Below are 18,445 nucleotides of genomic sequence, written 5' to 3'. Positions count from 1 at the left end.
TAACAATGCCAATGCGCACACCCCTAGTCCGATACATATTAGCCGGCCTGAATGACAAGGGTATACCAGAACATCCAAATATTGGAGCTTGAGTTTGCTGTGGATATAAACCTTTGGAAATTAACACCTGCACATAAGAATGCTTCAGGCAGGGCAATACCACATTAAACTGAAAAGTTGGTTCTCAAACTGACGTCAAAAAAAAAAAAAAAAAAGAATGCCCAACTCCTTGCATGGCAAGGACTCAGCACAAGGATTTTGTGAACTGCAATACAGGCAACCAGCCAACCTACGTAAAAATTGTTCTGCACCACGGTCACAAAACCTGGGGCCCACTTTGTCTGGAGGCCCACACAAAGGGACCTCCAGGCAGACAGTAGGGCATCCCATGTGCAAAAGTCCAAAAGCCCAGAAGCAAAAGCAAAAGCCCAGAGCAAAAGCCCAGAAGGTCATCTGCAGTCCAAGTCAGCAAATAGAGCATTGCTCATGCGCTACGAAAAACGTGAACGGGTCTAAAACATTAAAGGAGTACTGACACGAAATTTCAAAGCTCGGATAACTATGTAAAAAGCTTCACTTGTGTATGGAGATATCCTCTTGGAAGTTCAAACCGTAACCGTTAAGAAGAACATATTTTAAATCAATTTTAATCTGTGCGCGCATGAGAAAGCTCATCCGCACCATCGAGCAAGCTCATGACGTCACCTGCACTTCGACCCAAACGGTTGACATCAGGGCTCCCGTGATGTATCGGGGCGGCCGCGGTGCTGTTGGCACGCTTTTCCGCCTTGTGAATCACGTGACAGTTTTTGAGACTGACGCCCCATGCGGCTACGACCAATCGGGCCGGTCTGGCACGCGTGAGCGCCCAGATTCCGCGTTGACGTTCCGCCCAAATTCCGCATTGGCATAGCATTTATTTTTCTGTGGTTTCATTTCCTTGGTTCTTGCTATATGGCGTGTGTGGGCACATATTTAACGACGCACAGGCTTGGAATATACTTTACATTCTCGCATGGTTTATATTCTTATAAAAGGCATAAGTTATTGTCCGGGATTGGGTAATCACTAATCACATTGTGGACGTTGATTGTTTAAAGGAATTGTCATACTGTGTGTAATCGCAGGCTGCCCTCAATGGGGAGGACAGGGCTGAAAGCTTCTAATGTGATGCATAGAGGCCTCGCCTTTTTTTGCCTTAGCAAAACGATCAACCTGAGGCACCCTTTTTTTGAAGGCCTCACGTACTCCTGCTTCCTGAACTGTTGGATATCCACTTTTCATCACTAACCATTGGCCCTATACACCAATTCTAGACAAACAGCTGTAACTGAAACACCAGCACTCCTCTTGGCGCTCTATGCACTAGTAGCCCTTACGCCATTAAACCACACCGTCACCATCTGTTCCGCCGATGCTACCCAGACCGGACCTCCGGTCAAACTGTCTCCCTGTCTCCCGCGCGCCTTTGCCACGCACAGACCACTGGTGCCATCTGTCGGGGCGCCGACGAACCAGCGGAGCGCCGGACCGCTTTAGGCGCGTCACGCCTCTCCATGTGCGCTCCTGCTCGGGATCGCGGGTCGCGGTTCTTCAAGATTCCCACATCTTATATGTAATTACATATACCATTATATGTATAACATTATATTATACACACGTGCATGCGCGCACACACACATGCAGCAGCGTTGTGAAATGGCATGGGTTCCAGAGTAGTAGTGGCTGATGCCTATTTAACGCCTTCCTCTATTTTGATGAACTACTTTGCCTCCTCTAGACGGCGACGCCTTCGTTCTGGCCGGATCTCAAGAGCACGGCGAGGTACGGAAAGGTCACCGTGGAGCAGACGGACACAAAGGACTTCCAGGGCCTGGTCGTCCGCACCTTCAAAGTCACCCAGAACGCGGTACGAGAGGCTTCTTCGTTGTGCTATATACTATTTCTTCGTTACTACATTTTCATTCGAAGAAGTGCAAATCGCTAGATGTCCAAAAGTGGGAGGAGCAATGCATAAGAGAGTACGAGCAAATCTTCAGTTTACGGGCTTTAATGTTTCCTCTGTACGCAGCAGAGCTTGTTGCGAACTGAAACTGGCTAACGCTATTCTTATGCTAAATTTTCACGTAAATAATTTCATATCATAAGGGGTTCATTACGAGTATCCGGAGCAATTCACCGTGATATTTATTTGTAATCACTTAGCATGAAAATTACCGCGAAGACGTAAGTCCGCATAACTGTGAGAACGCGAAAGCATACGTGTGCTTCGCGAAGTTTGCGGAATTTGTTGTTGTGAACCCGCACATTCGGGTGATGTGGCTGAGCTATGATTAAGCTATATTGTTGTGTAGGCGTCGCGCTCTTAAGACAACACCGGAAAGTCGCTTCCGGCCTAACGTCACGGTCGGCGCACACTCGCGTTTCCCACTTCCGTAGCGCCGTCAGCAGTTCAGCTGTCCCCGTAGCAACGCCCACATCGTTGCTAGGGGCTCACATGACGTGCAACAGCTATTGCGTACGTCAGGCCATCGCATATCCTCGTCCGCAGAGAGCAGGGATTTTTTTGTGCCGCCAACACCCATTTTTCACTCCATCAGCCACATGCACATTAAGAAATCGCCTCACGTGGGCTTCACCACAACGTTCAAGAACAACCAATCAGAATGACCAAACGTGGGAGTTTAGCGAATGGCGAGGCCAACCTTGTGATTAGAGTAAGAAGTAGATTCTGCGCTCGTGCAACAGCGCACATGCACGTCTTGCACTGTTGCGACTGCGCGGATTCTCTTTAGTACTTTAATCACATACCGCGCCTCTTCATTTGTCAGATTCATACGTTGGTCACGCTGGTTGCTTGTTCTCAGGCGTTCTGGTGAATCCCGCCTGCGGTGCGCATTTCTTAGGGTGCATTCCTCCGATTAAAAAATTAAAAACAATACGGTCAAGTATCAAGAAAATTTTATATATGATTGATGTTAAATCCTCAATGACGTTCCTAATCCTTGCATATAGCATGGTTAGCATTTGTTGAAATATGATTGGGGACCACTTTAACTCACCACGGGGAGCATTTATTGTTCTTTTTGCGTGTGTGCGGAGCGGGTAAAAGGGGTAGGGTCTGTTACAAAAGCTTCTGAATTGTCTTCTCAAACGACCGTTGTCTACTTCGTAAGGGAACTGATAATTTGTTCCAAACATTTCAAACGAACCCTGAACTTCTACGGAACATACTGGAACTAAGGTAACGCGGTCTTTTTGTGCGGCCAACACTGCGATTTATTGCTAAGAGCTGGAAAAGCCTTTTCTCGACATTTGATAACTTTTCTGTTGCGATTAGTCACCACAAGGTGGCGCTAACAGATTTGCATTCCTACTTCGAATATTTTCTGCAGAACTGCTGTTTCTTTATGGTTGTGTAAGCAACTGAAACTTCCTTTTACTGATATCTAAGGTTTTAGTACGCTCAGTTATATCAGGTACACGACCACGTAGTTGCATCCTTGGAAGTCGAACTACACAGTGCATTTGCAGCCCCGCAGGTAACAATGCCAATGAGAACCCACGCAAAGCACCTAAGCTAATAAATTACGTTGCCATCGCTCCTCGCTTCAAACGAGCATACCGTGCCCGCAAGATACCAATGTCACAAAAATGTGTTTTTGTTTGTGCTGAAAAACAAGCAAGTTGCTTGTCTACCATTTTTACAAAATTATTTTTGATTTACAGGCAGACCATTGGCCGCACTTTTAGGGCACACATGTATTACTACATTAAAGTAAGACGAGGCGGCGGCTCGAGAGAGTGGTTTTGGGCTGGTCCAAACCATGGGCCACCTCCTCAGGAAATGCTCCCACAACCCATTCCCCCCATATTGAGACGGTGGGCACTGGGCGAGGGCGCTGGGCAGCTCGAATTCGACGGTACAAGAAACCATCGTCGCTCGGGCTGCCAAAGTCACCGGGGACCATCCTCCTTCGGTCACCACCCCTCCCCCTTATTAGCCCTTGGAGCAATAAAATTTCTCTCCTCTCTCTTTCTCTCTCTCTCTCTCTCTCTCTCTCTCTCTCTCTCTCTCTCTCTCTCTCTCTCTCTCTCTCTCTCTCTCTCTCTCTCTCTCTCTCTCTCTTTCTCTCTCTCTCTCTCTCTCTCTCTCTCGGGATAGTGGTTGACCTTTTTTATGTTGACAATGCAACGGCGTCAAGAGCATGTGTACACAAATGTCGTAGAAGTGCGCGGCAGACCACCTTATTCCCAGGCCAGTGACATCTCTTGTTTCGGACAACGGTGCACAGCGCAAGAAAAGCAGGAACACTGGACAAAAGAAGGCACAGGACGTGGCTGTGCACTGTCTTACAGGGCAGGACAGTCCTGTCCTGTAAGACAGTTTTGTAAGTCATGTCCTTTAAGACAGTCCTGTCCTGTCCTGTCCTTCCTAGTTCGCTTTTCCTATTTTTTGCACCTTAGTCGAATAGGAACCACAATAAAACCAGGCATTCTTTGGTGCACGTCTCTTCTTTTCGTGTGAAATCATTAAAAAAGGCAGCATTCGCATTTTCAACAATTTGATTGCAAGCACCTTTCAGCGCAGAATTTGATAAACAGTTTGCTGACGGGCGCTCTTGCAGCAACACGAATCGTTAACCTTCCCCTTTAACCAGCAGTATTTCACAGATATCAGGCCAGTAGAGACCGCGCCCAGCCGTGGAGGTTCGTGCCTAGGGCAAAGAAGCACGTTTATTGCAATGTCAATTAATTAAAACCCGTCCGTAAGCCTTCTTCTACTTAAGTGCTCGCGCAGACTGTTTCGTAAGGCGCCTTCTCTCTTTGTTCTTTCTAGTTTTGTTCCTTTGTGTTGTCGCTTAGGGAAAATGTAAGCGGTCAGCATTTCGCGTGTCCTTCCTTACTGCCGTGCACAACAGTAAAAGTTTTAAAAATAATATATTTAACCAAAGTCAACCCATCCTATAAACGGCTTCACTATTTCAGCAGCAAAAGTACAAACCTTTTAGAAAATTATTCGTTCAGTTAAATTCTCTTTTTCCTGGTTCGTATGGTGGTTATCATAAAAAGAGCGTTGATTAGATAAAACATGCACAGCTAATTTTACTCTTTCGTTTCCAGAAGCCAACGCGAATTCTGAGGCAGTTCCACTCCCAGTCCTGGACGAGGCACCGGAGCGTTCCCAGCTCCACAGCCGTTACCTTAGAGATCCTGCAGCACGTGGAACGCTGGCAGATGCACGCCGAAGGCAAAACAGTCGTGGTGCAGTGCCTGTGAGTTCACAAACTCGTCTCAGGACTCCGTCTTAACAATGTCGAATGGAAGATAAGCAGAGATGTGCACTAGCAAATCCGGGGGCCGATTCACGATTTTCTAGGGCGCCTTAACCCTTCGACAAAGTAAACTTTTCTGGGTTAGAAGGACACTTTGTATATACTAACTGCCATCGTTTTGTGCTGAAAGATGCAGGCATGGGCACTGGGGTATTCTCATACACACATTCACAAACACATCCACATTTACAAACGCGACCATAGGGAACCGTCTACCCAGACTGAAATGAAAACAGGGATACCGCAAAAAAAATTCACAGCATATCCACGGGGTGAATGATGATGAGTGGGCGAAGCTCCTGAGGGCAAATCATCAGTAAAACCGTGACTCTTCAGTGAAAGTTCGCCCACTACATCTGTGTCCGAACGTAACGTCTAGAAAGTCTCGCTGAAACCGCGCGTCGGCACCTTGGGGCTGAGCTCGCCTGATGCGTTTTGCAGACGCCTCACGAGCTCTCACTGCATCGTGGTCTGCGAATATAAAATCGTGGTCACTGACCAAGTCAAAAAAAAAAGGAAGGTCTGCCTGCCGATACGCGCGCTTTCTCGCCGCTTCCCGTTCTCTGACGTTTTGGAGATCCTCTTCGCGCCGCAGCCGTGCCGCTTCGCGTACGGCAGGGTCCTCGCGCCGTTGCCGTGACGCTTGGGCCTCTCGTTCTCGAACGCTGGGATCTTGGCGGCGGCGTCGCGCAGCCAGACGACACGCTTCGGCCTCCCGCTCTCGTACGGCAGGATCTTGGCGGCGGCGTCGCGCAGCTTCACGGAGCGCTTCTGCCTCGCGGGCTCGCACATCTGCAGCCTTATCCATCGGGCGACTCCGAGCGCGCGCCAACAGCGAACGGATTTTATTACAACGCTCCCCGCCATCTAGTAAACAATCCAAGAACTAAACTAGAGGTAGCCACGCCATCTAGTAAACAATCCAAGCGCATCTTTTCATCATATGCAAGTACCGCCATCTAGTAAACAATCCAAGAACTAAACTAGAAGTAGCCACGCCATCTAGTAAACAATCCAAGAACTAAACTAGAGGTGGCTACATACATACGTCGAGGATGGACAGACCCACGCCTTAAGGAGCTTCGCCCCTAAAACCCAACAGGAATTCTTGTCGTACTGTTGTTACAATAGAAGTCCTGCTGCTACGACACAGCCGTCTGTTGTTGCGACACGCATTTCGGTCGTAACGACAGAGTCAATTTTCTCAACGCCAAACATTCCTGCAGTCACAAAACAACTGCCATTCACGCTACTCTACACAATGGGCAATAATATTCAAACAATGTGCAACTACTGATGGAACACTCAGAATCAAGACAAGACAGGAATTCGCCACGACGGAACATCAAAATCAGGACAGGAATACGACACACGACAGAACATGGGATCACGCACGACAGGAATACGACAAGACGACAGTACGACACGCGAAAATACGACGAAACTACAGACATCTTTCTTGTTGACAGTTCGTCTGGGTACTACCTTTGGCGCATCCAAACTATGACAAAGCTTGTTGTCGGCTAGTGGGTTACCGTTTACAATCGTGATACGAAGCAAAAAAATATTAGTCCACCGTACTATGCTGACAATACGGGTTGCCTTGCCTACTTCCCGCTCACTCGTACGGTTAATTTTTGAAATGTACGCACAGTTTATTATTATTAGAGTATGGTCAACTGTCTTCTTGATGTTTTCTAATTCTGATATTGGACGTGCACTCAAATTAGCAGCGAAAACGCCCGGATAAGAGCCTGTACGTGTGCTGCATCACTCCTGCTGACGCCAGAGACTCTGATTTTTAAACATCACGGCGTTCCGTTTATACACTTCTTCTTTTGCACAGTCCCATCATTTCAGAACGTAGGGACTCATTTCATCAGCAAAATATTAACGGAGACGTACTTTGTAGCAAACCAAGTAGGTGAAACCGGGGTATACGCGGTCGTTCGTTTGCTGGCCCACAAATATGAAGTGTTAGAATATAGTGGAGGATCCCTTTGGGGCCACGCATGCTTTATTTGCACAGAAGTGCTTAGAAGCACAACCTATGCCTTGCATGGCCGCGAGACAACTTCCGTGTCTCTTGTTTTGGCCGTAACGGAGAAAGGCAAGACAGGAGAGGGAAAGAGTAAAATCTTTTTTTATTATTTATGTATTTATTGCTACTCTCAGGCTAAGGCATTAGAGAAGGGAGTGGGTGGTTTAAAGGGAAAAGGCATAAAAACATACAAGTATTTAAAAAAAATACCCGGCTCAAGCAATGTACAAAAAAACTTAACACATTTCGACAGACATTGTGGGAATTACGGAGGCCCGCCATCTTCCCTATCTCTCTCGGCTCCCCACGGAGGCGAGAGGGGATGGTCCCTCTCTCCAACGCCAAGACCACCTTAGCCAGGACGAAAGAAACAGGCGCGAGGTCGGATAAAGGGAGGCCAAAAGGAGCAAGACGTACTTACGGCCGCTCCCGATAGTGGCTCCATACCAGGTCGCCCGGAACTTCTGGGCAAAACCTGTCACGTGAGGGGTTCGGCAGCGCCCCCGCCGTCATCCTCGCGCAGCGGGGAAATGCGCGGCCGCAGGGAGAGAGGGACCTCCCCATCTCGCCTCCGCGGCGAGCCGAGAGAGATAGAGAAGATGGCGGGCCTCAGTAATTCCCACAACATGCAAATTGGTACACGTATATACATCTCGGGAGTAATACATAAATGTAAACACATATCACGAGTACGAAATTGTGTGTGCACAAAACAATGATTATTTAAGTAGCACTACACAATACAGGGTGAAACAAACTGACATGGTTAATTTCAACAATGTCTCGCGGAAGGTGGTTCCAGTACGCGGGATGGATGGATGTATTAAAAAAGCCGTAGTAGTACAGCTGATGACGCCGACTTTGCGCATGTGATCCAGACGCGATGACACATATGGCGCCGAAGTGATTAAACAATCTCCTAAAGTAATGTGTGAAAAAAACTTTATGAAATGGGCTCATTTGCAAGAGAACTATGCAGAATACATTTTGAGCGCGGCTAGGTGGTGTGTCTGTAGTTATATTTGGTTTATTCGCACTCCGTAGTGCACATATCACTGATCTTTGCTAAATGTCGCAACTCTTACTCTCTTTTATTGCGCTCTAGTGACGGATGTCAGGAGTGTGGACTCTACTGCGTGTCGGCGGCAATCTGCGACCAGCTCAAACTCGAGCAAGAGCTGGACGTGTTCCGCTCCGTGCGCAATGTTCGCGCCAGCCGCCCTGAGTTCATCGTCGACTCGGTAAGACAGCTACGGGGCAAAACCTTCTTTCTCAAAATAGGGTTGATTTTACGCACGAAACAGGTCCTATTTCACGCACACCGTTACAACCCACTAACCAAACGTTTAAAGGTGCATTTTGCGCAAACCATTTGATCACTGGTGCTTGGATGGACAGAATTTCTCAATTGTTGCCCCTTTTTTCGATGGTAAATTTGACGTCAACGCATGTTTTGAACATCACAACGAAAACGCTCCCAGACTGAAATACCCTCTGAAAAAATAATTATCTCAGTGTAACCAGGCACCCTGTACCACATTGCATGGGAGGGCCAGCAATCCCCTTCCCTCACCCCTAACCCCTACCCTACCTATGAGAAGTGGGTGGAGCTGCTGACCAGCTCCGACCTTCCACACCAGCGATCATTGGTGGAGAGGGTACGGATGGCCAGCACAGCCCAAGGCATCCCTGACTGAGGAAGCTTCCCACCGGAGGGGTGCCCTAACATCAGCACCTGGTCTCCAATAAAGTTTATTATTCATCATCATCATCTCATTGTAAATGTGGGTGGCTCTTAAGAGTTATCAGTTATTTCAATAAGACAAAGCAGGTATTCATATCGAACTTTATTTTATAAGAAAATAACTATAAAATGCAGTCTTTCTCAAATACAGGATTTTGAGCCGGCTTGCGGGAGTTTTATTTATAATCTTTGACGGAAGGTCGGATAATATTATATTATGAGACGGCATTTTACGGCTTTAGTGAAAATATTTTGGTATACTTTGCGAAGGCCCGCTATGCTTTAATTTGCCCCTTTTGCAATGGCGCCCCACGTGCTCTAGAATAGTGTACGGTTTGCAAGACGCGCAGTGTGGAGGTGGAACATAGTCCTAACACGAGAGCAAGACATCAGTTTTGTCGCACTATCACCACTCCGATACAAAGACATCTCTCGTCTTCGCCCCTGTGACCTCGCAGTTAAAGGCAAGAAATGCGGCCGCCTAGCTATCTGCCCTTGTATGCTTATCCCTTTCATGAGAGAGAGAGGGAGAGAGAGAGAGATCTTTATTCAAAAAGCAAATACTTTTTTTCCGGCGTTTGCAATCGCCTACTTGCTTCCCTGCTAGGGGTCGGGGATGTAGGGAAAAAAGGCCTTAGGAAACGGTTGGCAGAAAGCAAAAAGAAAACGCTGGCGTGGCTTGACGTTCTTGGCGGAATATTTTTCAGATTGTGTCACAGGATTTACAACTTTAAAATGTGAAAAATGTCCTCCCAATAGGAAAACAAACTTTTTTAGAGCCTGACGCTGCTTTGAGGGGCAAGTCCATGGTCTTAGGATAGACTTGAGAGTTACCAGCCCTTGCTCTAGGCGTTCAATATCTTCAAAAAACGGGATCTTGATGCCAAGTAGGCCACCCATTCAAATATAATATGTTCAACAGTTTCTACCGAAGAACAGTAGTCGCAGTACGGGCTGGTCGTCAGTCCGAGGCGAAGAAGTAACTGTGGGTATAAGTCAAGTTCAGTCGCAGGCGGTGGTATAATGTTTCGGTAAAAACTGGTGGCGTACGCACGCAAGAACTATCTTTATCGCTGTGCAATAACCAGTCGGGGGTATATTTTAGGCCTGTCGACTGGCTCTACACTTATTTCCTGTACGGCGTTGGACATTCCTAAAAACAATGGGATAGTGGCGGTCTACTCATAAATCGGTTGACCTAAATAAACGAAGGCACTGTTATTCGTGCAAAAATACGTTTAATATAATGAGGGCGAATATTTTTTACATTATAAAAACCACTTTACCGAATAGACAGATTTTTTAATTTTGCGGGCTACAACCAACGCCGCAAGGCGTTTGATGCGGACACTGTTTTTACAGCAGGGGGCCGAGAAGCGTGTACGTTTTATGAAAGACCTCGTGCTGCCGACAGTTTTCTTAAAGTTGTAAGAGGCGGTGCTGCGGGATGTAGTTTCACTTACGAAATGCCAGAAAAAGGGGGTCTGCAGTACCTTGACATATGCCTATGAATCATCCGTTAAAACGTAAGCTGGGGGTATAATCCGCAATCTCAAACGGAAATTATTAGTTACAATTCGGCCCACTCAAACATTACGAAAAGGATAACAGCGAAAAACTGCCTGCTCCTTGCATTAGATAAATCGTGCGAACACCGGGTCGGCACTAGCGTCACGACACAGGTCCAGAGCCTAAAAAGGGCAGGTTTATTCCCAGAACAAACCGTTGCTGGTGTGGCGGAGAGCCATGTCGCTGAAGTAAAAAGCGGAAGAAACACAGCTGAGAGAAATGAGGAATCTGAAAGAGTGAGACCAATGGTGGTCCCTTACATCCATCAGTCTGCCATCGCCTCAAAAAAGTGGCTGAGAAATTTGAGGCGTCCGCTGTGTTTGCAGTTCCCACAAGTTGGCGCAAATGCGTCTCGAAGTGTTGTCAAACGAATCAACCTGAGTCACGGCCGCTCGATGGAAACCTTGTTTCCATCGAACGGCGGTGCCCGAGTGCTCAAATAATCAGGCCACGCGCTTTGTACCCTGTTGTAGTGGCCGATCCATGCTGATCCATGTTATCCGATCCATTCATGTTATCCATATTATCCGATCCGCTCAGCCGATCCATGTTATCACGCGGAAGCTTTTACTAGGTTATGCATGGCCAGTTAGTAAAAGCACAAAGTACCTAGTGTATACTTTGACAAATAACTGGTTAATGTTCTGTTAGTAAGTGCCGCGACCTTTTTTTCTAAGAGTGAATTGTGGTCTCCTACATCCGGCAGATCTCCCATCGCCTCAAAAAGGTGGCTGGGAAATGTGAGGCGTCTGCTGTGTTTCCGGCTCCCCACAAGCTGCAAAATGTGTCATAAAGTGAATTGTGAAACGAGTGTAATGGACCTGAGTGCTCGAAGAATCGCGCCACACGCTTTATGCCCTGTTGTACTGGTGAAGTCTATCGCATCCCCCTGTCCTGCCGTAAATGCTGCATTGGGCAGACGGTGAGATGCCTAAACGACAGACTTAGAGAGCATATGGCTCAGCAGTAGAGGCTGCCATGGGACGGGGGAACTTGGACGACCATTGTAGCAGGTACAAGTGCACTCCAGCGCAGGATACCTCCTAATCACTATACTCCCTTATGCAAAATTTGTAAATCGCGTGAACTGCAGTGTGGTCTGTCACGGTGCATAGCTGCTGTGTATCAGGAAGTGATCGTGGGATGAGCGAACTCACGGCGGCGCGTGCTACTCTGTCATTATCACGCAGCGTCTCGCCTCTGCAGAGCATGTTATTGTAAATCGTGTGTTGGAGCCTCCCGCACAAATGTTAGCAATGGTAGGCCTCTGCGTCGGCGGCGCGAACTGCGTCTCAGGAAGCGATCGCAATCTGCGTCTCGGAAAGGGACCGCGAACTGTGTGTCTCAGGAAGTCAACGCATCACCGTCGCGCGCACGACGGCACGCGCTGCAATGGCATCATCTCACAGGGCGGTGTCACCGCCCAGCATGTCTCACTGCCTCCCCCTCCCACTTTCACCATACGTCGCCGCCGAGGAGCGTCTCTCACAGCTTAGGCATATTGCCCTCCCCCTCACACTTTCGCAACCCTCCTCCGCCGTTTTATTATTATCATCGGTTCTCCCTTCGTTCGCCTCGTAACGAGGCCAACGTCGCCGTCAAACTGCAGTAGCGGGCGCCAAAGTGCTGCGCATTAAAAACACAGGTCTTGCGCAGATCGAGCCGCTAACGCGAAAGAGAAATTTGTGAGGCATACCGTAATGGCGAAGAAGGCGACGCATGTATCAGCACCACTTCCGCAACGTTGTTCAAAAAAGAAGTGTGGTTCCTGAATCACAGAATAACTCGCATACGTGTAAAATAAATAAGTTCTCTCTTTTTTTCTTTTATTGACGCATGCGCCGACAAGGTAGCGTCTTTGTGTACGTCTAGTAAAAAATATCAGTGGAAGTCTAGCGTCCGTGCCATGCTTTTCTTTTTCCGTGTTCCGTCTTTTTCTGTTTCCCGGTGGAGCTATATACAGTCAAAATCTTTATGAGAGTAAGCACGGGAGCGCGTGTCACTCATTGCATCCAGAGCAGTCTAGCGATTGGATGTTGAACTGTCGTAGTTCGTACATTTGGAGGATCCACTCCCTGACAAGGTTGATTGCGCTGTAGTATGATGCGGTAGCGGCGTTAGATATCGGGAAACGATTCCAGAGAATACATGTGCCGATGAGGAGCCTTTTATCATGCGCTAAACAGAGCGAACCCATCAAAACGTTTGCTTTCCTCTGCCGGATTGGGTGATAAAGACTGCGTTATCCTCCGTGACGTAACTAACGCAGCAGGCAGCCTCGCGATAAAGCGCTTTCAGGGAGTGGGCCCGCCCACCGCACAAACTGCGAGAGCGCGCCATCCTCTCACCAGAGCGCTCTGCATATATTGAGCGGCACGCGCTCCCGCGCTTACTGTCATAAAGCTTTCGACTGTACCCAGCAACGTTTTATCAGTTGCTGAAGTTTACATATGTGATCTCCGGAGTGAACTAGATAGCGCCAGAATGATGTCCCAAACGCTCTCTCAACGTGATGAACGCCAGCCTTCATTGTCGCCGCTTTCTTAAATGACCCGGGAACACTGAGCCACGTCGCACGAATATCAGCGCCGTCAAATTCAAATTACGAACAACCTCTAATGACAGTGTCAGTTTTGAGCGGTGCTTCGGGGAAAGAACGTGGAAGAGTTTTGTCACTAAAGTGCTAACACTGAAGGGTGTGCGGTTATGGAAAGAAATAAGTAAAAAAACTCAGTGTAAACATAATGTTCTGCTGTAAGAGTCGGATGATAAAAATTGGATATTTTCTATCGAGAAAAGTACGGTATTCTCATGGTTCGCAGCAATACTGATCTACTCTCCTTTTACCGTTGTGAATTTTGCAGGATCAGTACGCCTTCTGCTTCGACCTTGCCCTGAGCTTCCTGGACACCTTCGAAACTTACTCCAACTTCCAGTAACCGCGTTGGAACGCTTGTGTATTTATTGAAGCAATTTTATTTAGCACAGAAATGTAACACTATGAATGAAATTGTCCATGTAAAGTAAGAGCTTGCGGAAATTAAATAAAGCTTTTTTCTACGTGTCTTGCAAATCCATCTCCATGTAATTCAAGCCTCATCAGTCGCTGAGGTCGGGAAGATACCAGTTTGCAACCACGACTAATGAAAAGCGTCCAAGCGGTCATCATAGATCGGCGATATATACCGACAGACAGACAACCATACATACAGGCAGACAGACAGACAGACAGACAGGCAGACAGACCGACAGACAGACGGACGGACGGACGGACAGACAGACAGACAGATGGACGGATAGACGGACGGACGGAAAAGAAAAACAACGAAGTGAAGAGACAAGGACAGAGTGAGGCGCTGAACTTCCAAAAGGTTTTATGGCGAACGGGCAATATATATATATATATATATATACATATATATATATATATATATATATATATATATATATATATATATATATATATATATATATATATATATATATATATATATATATATATATATATATATATATATATATATATATATATATATATATATATATATATATATATATATATTCGTACACCCAGGGACTCGCCTGCTCGTGTATGCAAATTGTAGTTTTTCAGGCAAGGTGCCATAGGCCATGCTATCGCATTAAGCGTTGAAATTCGCAGTCCTCGTCGTTTTCTCTCTGTCCTTGTCTCTTCTTCGCGCTCTTTTTCTTCTACCAGACAAAGGGAAGTGCGCCAGATGACAATGCTAATATTTTTAAGGAAGGGAAACTGGTAGGAACGAAACTCAAAGAAGTATATTTGCAACAACGCCTTCCTAATATTCGGAACAATCTAGTGAACTGTAGAGATCACCGAAATTTATTCATACAGTATAGAAATCGGGGCGAAGCTCTTCTCGGATGTGCAGTTCAGCTGTTCTTCCCTGTGGCGGATCCAGGCGCCAGCGACGCGGAATGTGTCCACCGCAGAGGGAGCGGCGCGGTTCCAGGAAGTGGGAATGAATGACTTTATGGCAGCCAGCTTGTTAAGAGCGAGCGGCCTCCGGGTCACGCCGCTCGCGTGAGGACACTTAGTCTGGGGCCGCAGCCGTGTCGTCGCGTTGTTTTGGCCCGAGTGCGTGGTGTAGCCGTGGGAAAACATTGGCGGTACGGCGGCTTGAAGGGCACTCAGGGAGCTTGGCAGTAGCTGGCTCCGGGCACATCGCGTTTTCGTTTAGCAGGTTGTAAAACCATTCGGTCCGCTGCGGCTCCGGAGACGGGGAGGCTTGGAGCTGTCAACTGGAGCGAGACGGCGGTCAATTTAGGGGAAAGTGCTCTCTTTGTTGGCCCGCGCGCGCGGAGTGAAGGCGCGCGAGGGTGTGTGCGTAACGGCCCGGTGTGCGCGTAACGGCCTGAGCCGGCCGCCGTGTCCTGTTGTCCCTACGCGCTGTTTCTGGCCCACGGTCCAATTAACGGGGCATCGCCTGTCAACGGCGGAGAATCTTGGGGACGCGCCGGGTCGTTAAGACGGATGGTTATGGGTTTCAGCTGGCGTGGAGTGGTTGTCCGGTTTTGGACGAAAATCGTGGGAACAGGCGATGCAGACCGCGTTCGTAGAAGCTTGTCCCTGGCGCTCGCACATGTTTCCGCGGGTTTCCGAATGTCTGTTGTAACTGTCTCATTTGCTTTTGATATGTTCCTTTTTGGTTGGTGAGAGAGGGTGACCAATGTTTCAGAGTTACGGGGGGGCGTCGCCCACCGCAATTTAAACCCGGATGTGGTAACACGACCAATCAGATCGCCAGGGGATTATGATTGGCCCGTGTATCGGGGTTGGAGACAAAGTGATCCATTAAAGACACGGGACACGAGGTCTCAGGGTCGAATCCTCAGGGTTTTAATGTGCTATGCACGGCCGGCGTATTGCCGAGCTAGCCAGGTCAGGCTAGGGAGGATATCACCACTTGGGTAGTCTTAGGTCAGGGTCCGTCGCTGACGGGGGTGCCGCGGGCACAAAGTCTTAGCTGACCTAGAAACCCACTTTATTACTTACTCTGTCGACTTCAGTCTGTAAATATCCTGTATATGTCTCTCGCTTAAATATACAGTTTTAAAAACCCTCAACAACTCTCATCGTCGTGTCATCAGTGCCGCAACCATCAGGCACCAGCACAGACCATCGGAAGACTTCTTCTACACGCCACAACATCGGCGCATCGAAGCAAGAAACAACGAACCATAAACCTTTACTCTCCCATTGCGGCCGTCCCAACTCTGGCTGCTTCTTCGTGAGCGTCATCCACACGAGCACTGCGCAGCGTCGGCCGGAGAAGGCGGGCAACACGCCGTGCGGGTTCCGGCTGTTGATGGACACCATTTGGCCGCACTTGGGCCGGATTATGACCTGCGACATCGCCGTGACCAGAGAACTCATCACTTTTTGTCACAGAATGCGACGTTTGCTCTGCTCCCAGCAAACACATAGGTCAGGTAACACTTTTAAACTTCGTTATCACGATAGAAAAGTCTGTTCGGCTTGGTATTGCAAAAGCTATGCGCACAGGGTTTCGTGAAAGTCGCCCTACTGGATGACTGGTTTCAGCCTGTCCGTACTGTTACGGTTCAGTGCGCCACTGCCATGTTCGCGAGTGCTGCAGGTGTTGCGGAGTGCTATTGTGTTGTGTAAGCCTTCATTCACACAGCTGTTTTTCACCCCGTCGCGTAACCGTCTTCAATCATGAGCGACGATTTTTCGTGCGATTTCTCGCTGAAAACAGTGCGACGGTGACGGAAAGCCGAGCTCTACGTTTCCGTTCCGTCACCGCGACGGGACCACGCCGCGTGGTCAACCAGGCAATCACAAAACAAATTTTTACGGCTAAATTTAGCGAAAAGTGAGCCCACTGAAAAATCTAAGCTATTTTTTAGGCTAAACTCTAGGCTAACCTAAACTGGCCGAGGTTGAGCAGTTCCGCGTGGCTTCTGGATAACAGTGCTGCGCATGCGCGAGGAGCAGTGACGTCACACGGCGCACAGAACGTTGCTCGTTTTCCGGCGTCTCTCACACGTAAACGCTTACCGGAAAATGTGCTCATCATATGGACGCCAGGACACACGGGTCACAAGCGGAATGAGGCCGCCGATGCAACAGCCCGAGGTCTTCTTATCCCGGCCCCCATGTACCAAGCCCCGTCCTTGGACATGGTGAGCGTAACCTTCACCGAATATTTGAGCATACTGAGAATCAACAGAAGATTCCACCCCATGACAAAAGCCTCACTAAAGATGACGAGCACACTATCAGGAGACTACAGACAGACACATTACCCACACTGGCTAGACTGCACTGTTGGTGCCCCACGTTATATTCACCTTTTTGCCCGCACTGCCGGGAGAGGGTAGACGCGTACCACACAGTGTGGGAATGTCAGTACATACCAACCGTACACCCCCTGCCAGCGATGGCTGGTAGAGAGAGCCATAGCGGCTATGGAGGCCAGTGGAATCGCGGAATTGGGATAGCCACCTTCTTTCCTCCGTCTTATTTTCTTTCCTTTTGAATAAAGATATTTTCAATCAATCAATCACACACCCCACGCGCCCAGCGTCTTCGCCGACATCCGTTCCGCACGTGGCGGCCCGGTCCACTTGATGATAATGCGAGGTGTGGCAGGGTGTGGAACCGATGGCTCGTGCGTCGCAGCAACACCGGCGTGCGCCTGTGGAACTAGCTTAGCCCTGGGGCTATTGGTGACGCTGCGCCGGAGCCGCTTAATAAATTTTATAGGTATTATTCTTAGCACAAACAGCAGTAACATAGGCTGGACGTTTTAATAAAAAGGTGTAGTCAAGCCCCGCGTAAGAGGTGATAAAACCGAACGTTTTGTGACAATCGGTACACGGTTAATGCTCCAATCGAAGACCATGTGGACGTGAATGTATTGGTTAGTGCTGCAAAGCTTAGGAACTTGGAGAACAATTGCAAGGTGCCGCTTCGAGAACATTTACCGCAATGTAACAGAATTACAGGTATGCGGACACTATCATCTTTTTTTTTCACAACTGACTTAAATTGCCTAAGACGTCCACGTGGCCTGCCCATCGTATCTTTTGGTATACATATATCGGGCTGTGGGGACACCCTAATGATGGCAAAAGACGTTCTTTTAGGGAAGCAGAATTGAACCTGGCCACCACACTCTTGTAGCATATTGTACCAGTGACCAGTATCGAGTGAAGCAGGGCAAGTGTTTTTCAATGGGCGAGATAAAACTCCTCCGCAAACCTTTTAACGCAACACCGTTACTTGGCTAGGTCAGCAAAAGCATGAACCCTGATGGTGTCCGCGGAAAGCGTACCCACCCTTTTTCGCCCTTAAAAATAACAACAGCTGCTAAGCGTTTGCTAAGGCGTTCCATACGGTTCCACTCCTTCCATTGCACGCGTACACACAGAACAACAAACAAAATTATCAGCGCACTTTTTTCCTAAAATGATAAGAAAACAATCACAAAGGCTTTTTTTTAAATAGGATTAAGTGGTTTTGCTACGGGGGTAGTGGATAAAAAGGTATCCCCAATGTAAATGCGGTTCTCAACCCACGCGTTCACGGGGGCGGCTTTTAACACGAAAGTGTTTTATGCCAAGCTACACCAAGATCTGACCAGCGTCATATCTGTCATGGAAATGACGTCGCCAGAAAAAGTTTCATAGACGCGGCTGCTCCCGTATTGGAGCCACCAACTCTCTCGCCGCAATGGGAAGTACACAGCGCTC

General features: G+C 48.1%; 1 protein-coding gene across 1 annotated transcript; it reads left to right on the top strand.

Annotated features, from left to right (window-relative positions):
• Positions 1–1,757: 1,757 nt before the first annotated feature.
• Positions 1,758–13,767, top strand: LOC144161912 (receptor-type tyrosine-protein phosphatase alpha-like). The gene is made up of 4 exons (XM_077692469.1): positions 1,758–1,909; positions 5,125–5,276; positions 8,483–8,618; positions 13,555–13,767. Exons 2-4 carry the CDS (start codon positions 5,239–5,241, stop codon positions 13,627–13,629), a joined length of 249 nt encoding a protein of 82 aa, XP_077548595.1. The 5' UTR covers positions 1,758–1,909; positions 5,125–5,238; the 3' UTR covers positions 13,630–13,767.
• The last annotated feature ends 4,678 nt before the right edge of the window (positions 13,768–18,445 follow it).

Source organism: Haemaphysalis longicornis, unplaced genomic scaffold, assembly GCF_048455015.1.
Source record: "Haemaphysalis longicornis isolate Haplotype H1 unplaced genomic scaffold, Haemaphysalis longicornis Haplotype H1 scaffold_12, whole genome shotgun sequence".
Taxonomy (NCBI): Eukaryota; Metazoa; Arthropoda; class Arachnida; order Ixodida; family Ixodidae; genus Haemaphysalis; species Haemaphysalis longicornis.
This window is presented reverse-complemented; position numbering and strand designations above follow the sequence as displayed.